Source organism: Cynara cardunculus (genome assembly GCF_001531365.2).
Source record: "Cynara cardunculus var. scolymus isolate 2C chromosome LG 4, CcrdV1, whole genome shotgun sequence".
NCBI classification, from domain to species: domain Eukaryota; kingdom Viridiplantae; phylum Streptophyta; class Magnoliopsida; order Asterales; family Asteraceae; genus Cynara; species Cynara cardunculus.
In genome coordinates, this window is record NC_037531.1 from 16,288,962 (window position 1) to 16,296,884 (window position 7,923).

Here is a 7,923-nt window from a genome sequence, read left to right on the forward strand (position 1 = left end):
TATATATATATATATATATATATATATATATACATATATAATTATTTTAATTATGTATTCATTTTACATTATTTATTAATTCTATTTAAATATCATTACTTTAGTATTAATAAATAAAAATGATTGAATAAGGAACTTCTATAAAATTTTATGAAATTAAAACTGATTAAATATGATAGATTCTAAAAACCCACACTTTTAGCTTATAAATTCCTTGCATCGGAGATGCTCTTTCCAACAAGTTGCCTACTGAGGCTGCTATCCTTTATATGAAAATATAGAGAACGCACATCAGAAAGATGTTTTCCATAACACTTCTTCCATAGAAACTAAATTTTGGTACAGGGCACTGCCCCGAGCCCCACGATGGCGGCCCCTCTCGACCCCCTCCCGCTGACCGGGCAACGGGACCCCCCCCAAGGGTGCTGCCCCTTTTGGTCGTACTGGGATCAATCTAGTCTTATACAAGTGTGCGCTCCGCACCTCCTAACTTACATAAAAACTAAGTAAAAATCCCCGTTAGCTCTCGTATATTTACCCATTACACCAAATGAAACCGGTAACACTAAAATCACCAACATTAAGAACCTACATAAAAGTCCACAATAATAGTTAAAGAACCTCTTTTGTAAGTCCTATATATATTTTTTCAACATTAATAAATAATTATAAAGTCAATAAAAAATATTAGAAAACTAATAAAAAGTCATTTCACATGTGAATTAATTCAAAAAAGATTTCTTGATTTTCGGTTATAAATACAAAATTGAAAATCCAAGAACTAAGATTACCTTCCCATCAACATACAATTTCATAATCTCTCAAATTCTGTATACGTACGGTAATATATTCGATGATGCAAACGTTCGGTTCAGGTGGAAGATCCTCCGTAGCGACGCACAAGTATAGCCCGATACAACGTGCCAACGTGAAGGAAGAAAATGAGGGCTATAATGAAATCATCCAATAGACCAAGTATTCCAAACAATGCTGTCAAAAGAAGCATCAAACATCCATTTATGGGAACCTTTTTTTGAAATATATGGGGGAAAGTATAGACACACTACTCATCTTTGATGAGGTTTGAACCTTTGACCTCCAGGGAGGTTAGGCTCTACCAGTAACCCAGGTACAACTAAAATTTGAACCTTTGACCTCCCGAGAGGGTGAGATCTACCGGTAACTAAGGTACCACTTGATGAGATTTGAACCTTTGACCACCTAGGAGGCCAGGCTCTAGTGGTAACCAAGGTGTAACTCCTCACCTTTAGTGAGGTTTCAACCCAAGGGCGGACCCACTATGGTGATACGTGCCACCATTTCGTTCCTCCATCTTGGTGAAAAAAATAAGGGTCATAAAAGGTGCCCCCCATTATTTTGTCGGGTGCAACCGTATATTCATTAAAACTACAATAATAACACAAGTTTCTCTCAGTAAATTAGTTGGTTTGTATGGTCTTTTCTCCCCTTCCAAGCACAGGTTCGAATCTTATTTGTATCATTCTTTTTTTAGTTTTTAGCTTCTAATTTCGGGAGGTTTTATGTTTCTGAGATTTTTTTGGATAAAAGTAACGAAACACAAAACCTAACAAACAAAAAGCAAGGAATTAACCAACGATAAGTTGATGATTTTGTATAAAAAAAAAGCATAGCTTCGCTTTTTATACTAAAATGATGCCACCACTTGAAAAAATTTCTAGGTCCGCCTCTATTAGAACCTTTGAACTCCTCGGAGGCTGGGCTCTACCCGTAACCCAGGTACCACCGGGCCAACGACACCTTGGTAATATATGGAAACTTGATAACACAAATCTACAGCATAAGTTGAAGCAAAATACCTTCGGGAATAATGTCAACAGGGCTGAGCACGTAAATGGCAGTCGATATTAGCTGTGTGGGAAAAAACAGTAACTTCATATTAGCATATACTCATGGTAGTAATTAGAGATGATATATGCAATATAAATGGGATTAACTATTAACAACTCAACTGCCAGATATACGCGTGCTTTGATGACAAACGGAAGAGATCTTTGAGGATCCATTAGTTCTCGAAACAACCGCCTGAGGAGAAATGGCAGGTCTTGCACTCTCTGCAAAAGCGTAACAAGGGTCAAATTTCATCATAAGGATCTTTATATGGAGTGGCCATTCAAATCTAACCAAATTCGACACCGAGACTTTCATAGGAGAACCTAAGATTCAAGAATCATGCTGTGAGATACATCTGGTTGTGTTCAGATTTTATCATGTTCACTGTTCAGGCCACAGGCCCATCTCAGGTGTGTATATATAGACTCTGGTTCTGGGAAAACCACAAAAAAAGGGGAAAACTAAGGACTATGTTGTTACTGCGGTCAAAATACAAAATATCGGTCAGGACCGAAATTCGATATTTCGGTTATATCGATGATATATCGGAGATATATCGGTCCAAAATAGCAGTTAATATAATATTTCTTAGAATTATATATATATATATATATTATGTATGCATCCATAAACATATCATATGCATTAATTAGAGTTTAGAAATATAGTTTCAAAACTAAAACATCACATAAAAAAGTCTCACAAAACAAAATAAGAAAAGTGTTCAAAAACGAGCTAATCGCAAACAATAAGCGTGAACTATGAAAGAGACGAGAAGAGAAGAAGCGTGAACTGTGAAGAACCGAGAAGAGAAGATGCGTGAGACTTAATATATGTGTTGACTGGTTGACCAAATAAAGATTACCAAAAAACTAAGCCCGACATATAATAAAAAAAGTCCAAACATTTGTCTTATAGAAAATCGGTATATCGGACCGATTTTTCCATCAAAATATCGGTGAAATATCGGTAAATATCGGCGATATTATCGGAACCGATATTTTGACCGATATTTCACCAACGATATTTTTCCAGAGTCCAATATCCGATATATCGCGATTTTAACAACATAGACTAAGGAACACCCTAATAACAATTCATTTGTGTACGCACATGTGCATAAAAGTAATTTTGTAGTTTTCCCCATAATCCACCCCTATATATATATATATATATATATATATATATGAGCAGGTTCGGTTGAGAATCTAATTTCCGTTGCAAACTGGGGGCCACACGAAAGGGTGCACGTGTCCAGAACAATGACGAGATATTCATCATGATCGTAAAAAATTCACGTCCATTATTCATAGTGAACCGCCGGGGGGGGGGGACAAGTGCCGTGCTCTTAGTTGTCCCCCAATTTGCAACTAAACTTTCGTCACTCTCTATGTAATATATAGGCGAAGAATCGTGTGAGAAGGAGAGTTAAAGTGAGAAACATAAGATGGGTTATGAACCCTTGATCACCTTTAATCTCAAACCCACCCATGAATTGCACTTGGTACATGGATTGATCCAGTGCATCTCATCCTAATGTGAATCTAAGGTGGAAAACCCTTCTTATGCTTCTCACCTTAACTCTCCTTCTCACGAAACCTGATCCTATATATATATATATGTATGTATGTAGCAACACTTCCAGAAGAGGCATGCTCAAACGAGAACTGTAAATGTTTCGAGAACCTGATAACCAACTATTTCATAATTATTGATGATAAAAAAAACCCTAAAATATTCATGAATATCATGCATTTCATTATTCATGATATTAATCATGAATAGTTGGTTCTCACGTTCTTAAAATATTTACGGTTCTCATTTGAACCTTCCCCACTTCCAGAATACCTCATATCAACACATCTTGCACCTCTATCCAACCTCCTCAGCCTTTAAGCTGCTAAAGTTGCACCTTATACACTCCATTTCAGAGGCACCTCATGCCATAGTTGGGCTAATATTATAAATCAACACCATATCGTCCAAAAATAGCATTTACCACCGTTCTTATGTGTTGCCATCATGAAAAGCAATGATGTATGGGACTAATATCTATATAGCATACTACAAAAATTCACGGAAATGCATCTGCTTTAGACTACTCAAGGAGATAACAGTATATTCGATTGCCCATTTAATAAAACCGTTCTTCATCATTTATCAGAACTACCCCCATCTCTAATATTTTGATTGTATGCAGAACAGTTCTGTTAAAGTCAATCAAGTTCTTCTGAAGTCTCATCAGGCCCTGGATCAAATTATGTTTTCAAATGAATAACCTTGGTGCATTCTCGCTCAGACCCCCCAAAAAAGATAATACAGAACTGTCTTCCTTCACGGCTACCCTCGTCATCATCACTAATGCATATAAACGAAAAGCTGATTCAACTAAACATGCCATCTATCATCTTATTTCAGTTCAAAGTTGATGGTCAACCATAGTCCACATTTTCGTAAACCAACCAAATTCATGGGGCAACACACCACTTAATACTAGACCGATAAATTTGAGCACACAAATTAATGTGATTTCTATCCCTGGAGTAATCTTCTGTGGATGAGAACACATGGATCCATTTTATCATATAAATGTTGACAATTAACTAAAAAAATATTATTTAAAAAGGCCATTCCATTTCGACAAAAGACCCACACCCAATTCCATAGCTTTTGGTCCGCTATCCCAATCATGATTTTCCTAGTAGGTTCACCTGCAAGCCATTTGTATTTTAGCTAAAACTATATCATGGTTATCTTCGAGGCCGTAAGACCTTAGTAACCCAAATGTCACCACCTAACCCTCTCCCTCTCTCACCCTTTAACTACTCCAAACTCCCCACCGCTCCTCGATGCTACGAATCCCTACCCATAGTCTGCTATCCTAGTAATGCATCTCTAAGGGTGCGTTTGGTACACAGAACAGGACAGAACACAGATCCTTGTTCCACGTTTGGCAGAACTTTTATGTGGAACAGACGGGAACAGGGTGGAAGAAAGAGGAACAGGCCTGTTCCCCCCCCCCCCCCCACAAATGGAACAAGGCGGAACAGATCTATATTTTACCTATATAACCTCAAAATAAAACTTAATTCTCTTCTAAAACATCAAATACGTCTCCTCTTTACATTTTATTCATTCTTTAGATTTTATTCATTGTATTTCATGTTCTTTAAACTTTTACTTTACTGTCCTCAAAATATTATTTTATAAGGTTCCTATGTTTTGATTAGTTTATATAATTTATTAAATATTAATAATAAAAAAAACAATATAGAAAAAGTATAAAATATAATTTGGAAACTACATAAATATTTTATTTCTGTGTCATTTTAATCATCTTGATGAAAACTTTTTTAATGATGTATTTGTTATTAAAAATATCTTATCCTGTCTAAATACTAAACGCACCCAAGGGTTCCTACCAAAGGCATGTCCTCATAAATGTCTAAGGTTGCTTGTTTCCATCCACAACTGCTTACCCCACGTCCTCCTTGGCCTCCCCCTCCCCCTTCACCCCCTCGACCATCATACTTTCTACCCTCCTCGACCGTCAGAATCCAATTGCTATATTCTCTTAAACGATACCATCCTTGGAAAACTCATGTTTCTATTTAATCCTTCCAATTGTATACTATTATCACCATTTGAAAATTGAAGTTTTGGTTCAAAAATATAAGGAGCATCAAATGTATACCTGGCTGAGACCAGTTGAATGTGAACCGAAGAAACGGTTATACCCTTCTATCCTTTTTAAAATCTCAGAAGCTTCGGGATCATTAACTTGCTGAGAGGAAGCCTGGCTAGGAACCAACAAAGTAATCTGGCGACGACAAAGAGGGCATTTACATGGCTGTAATGCTGACCCATGATTCCAAACTTGTAAAATGCAATTGCCTGAGAAAATAAAAGATGCAATGGTTATGTGGGTGACGATATGCACAAACAGATTTTCATGTCATTCGATACTTCAACCCCGTATAATATGTGGGCCTATTTAGCTCAACGACCTTTTCCATAAGCTTGTTTTACAAAATGACACCCTCTAGTGTATTTCTAAGTTTTTACGGGAGCGAATTGTTGTGAACCAGGGGCAGGCTGTTTTGAACCAGAGGCAAGTTGGATGAAGGTCATTTAGAAGGTCATGCTCCTAATTATAAACTCATTTTAAGGTCACTTATCCAATTATATACAAAAAAATTTGGTCTTTGGGTGCATTTGGCCATGGACGGGACTGGAATGTTTTAGGGTTTTAATTTAACATAGGTAATTTACCCATTTTGTCCGGTATTTCTGTTCTACCTATTTCGGCGGGACAGAAAAAATGCATTTTTGCCGCACTTCAGACCTGTCCTGTCCCATCCTAATGCCACTCCAAACATGGGCCAACAAGTTTTTATACTGTCCTGTCCCCAGCACCGAACACACCCAGATGGCAGATTACAGCATCGACCATTGCTTTACTTGGGTCACTGAAAAATATATTCTGATTCCTCCCATTGGTTACATAAGAGGAATTACAACTAGAATATACTGCCTCCATTTCAAGTCTCCAGTCCACTTTGCAGAAATTATGTTCCAAAACAAGATTCCATTTTGTGTAAAATAGCACAAAATCTTCAAGTTTGGTTTCACAATCGTATACATCATAAACCCTAATTTCCCAATTGAAACAGTAATATATAACATGTGGTGGAGTATAAAGGAAGACCAAAACAAAAACAAGGCAATAGCGTATTTTACCCCCAAAAATCAGAACTTTCATTCACACAAACAACTTCAATTAACAAAATAAACCGCTCGCAATTGAATCGAATGCAATCTCGGTTTCGCCAATTTAAAACAGAAAATCGGAAGAACAGAAGAGAACCAAAAGGCAAAGGGTGTAGGTTAAATATGAATACGTACCGCAATACCAATGAGAGCAATTGGCTTGATGAGGGATATGGAAGTTGCCGTGGCAGATTGAACAAAAGTCGTTTCCTGGTGGTCCGTCCATATTAGCAACAGAAAACTCAGATTCCCCTTTAATTACACACACAAAATTCTCTCCCACACTCCTTTCTTCTGTGAAAAATCAAGATTGCTACACGGATTGAGTTTTCCCCATTGTTTTTGTTTCTGTTTCTGTGGTTGCTTAACAGTTAAGAATATGCGAGACTACTTCCTTCCCCCTATTGCATGTGGTAAAACAATGGGAACTCAATTCCTGGTATATCAGGTACGGTTTAAAGATTTATATTATTTGCCACCTCCTCATCCATATAGGTTGTTCATGTAAGATAGTATTGATATGATATTTTTTAGAGTTAAATACAAATTTGGTCCCTGTGGTTTGCAAAAATTAACGACTAACGTCCCTCAAAGAATCTTTTAACGACCAACGTCCCTGTACTTTCCATTTTATAACAGATGGAGTCCCTGTTAGTAACGGCGTTAAACAAAGTATAGTTAAGAAGGGGTAAATTCGTCAATTCTTTTTTTTAGTTTTTGATAATAGATTTGGTCCTCCCTAGGGATTAGAAAACCCTTTTCATCTACTTTGCCGCCTGATTGAACAAAATCCCTAAAAGATAGATTAGAAAAAGCTTCATGGTGATGTTCTCTCCAATCCTTTTCTAATCAATGTGTTTACATTCTGATTTCTTCATCAATCAGTGGTGCAATTTAGTTTCTTCATCCGTCTCCTTGATCTCTTCATGTTTTGACCGATCTTCAAGCTAAACAATGGTGCACACACAATGGGTTGTTCGAAAGGAATTCGAAGGGGATACAATATATCTTCAAGTATATGGTATGTGGAGATTTTCCTTTTTAAGCTTTGAAGTTTCTCCTTTAAAGTGGGTTTTTTGAGTGATGATTTGATTTTTTTCTTTTTAATCTTTTCTTGAAACCATTATTCATACATACAGTGGGTTTTTTTAATGATGATTTTCTTTTTGAGTGGGTTTTTTCTTTTTAATCTTTTCTTGAAACCATTATTCATACATATATTTTACAGTGGGTTTTTTGAGTGATGATTTTCTTTTTGAGTGGGTTTTTCCTTTTTAATCT

General features: G+C 36.6%; 1 protein-coding gene across 1 annotated transcript; it reads right to left on the reverse strand.

Annotated features, from left to right (window-relative positions):
* Positions 1–722: 722 nt before the first annotated feature.
* LOC112511417 (E3 ubiquitin-protein ligase RNF170-like) lies at positions 723–7,093 on the reverse strand. Its single transcript, XM_025117024.1, has 5 exons — positions 6,778–7,093; positions 5,567–5,766; positions 1,992–2,093; positions 1,839–1,890; positions 723–990 (listed from the first exon to the last, which is right to left on the reverse strand). Exons 1-5 carry the CDS (start codon positions 6,866–6,868, stop codon positions 872–874), a joined length of 564 nt encoding a protein of 187 aa, XP_024972792.1. The 5' UTR covers positions 6,869–7,093; the 3' UTR covers positions 723–871.
* Positions 7,094–7,923: the final 830 nt, after the last annotated feature.

Excerpts from the sequence above, each read along its gene's own strand:
- LOC112511417 (XM_025117024.1), bottom strand. The coding sequence starts at position 6,868 with ATGGACGGACCACCAGGAAACGACTTTTGTTCAATCTGCCACGGCAAC. Across the intron at positions 1,891-1,991 it reads AAGCACGCGTATATCTGGCA|CTAATATCGACTGCCATTTA; the intron begins GTTGAGTTGTTA and ends TTTCCCACACAG. Across the intron at positions 991-1,838 it reads TGTTGACATTATTCCCGAAG|CATTGTTTGGAATACTTGGT; the intron begins GTATTTTGCTTC and ends TTCTTTTGACAG.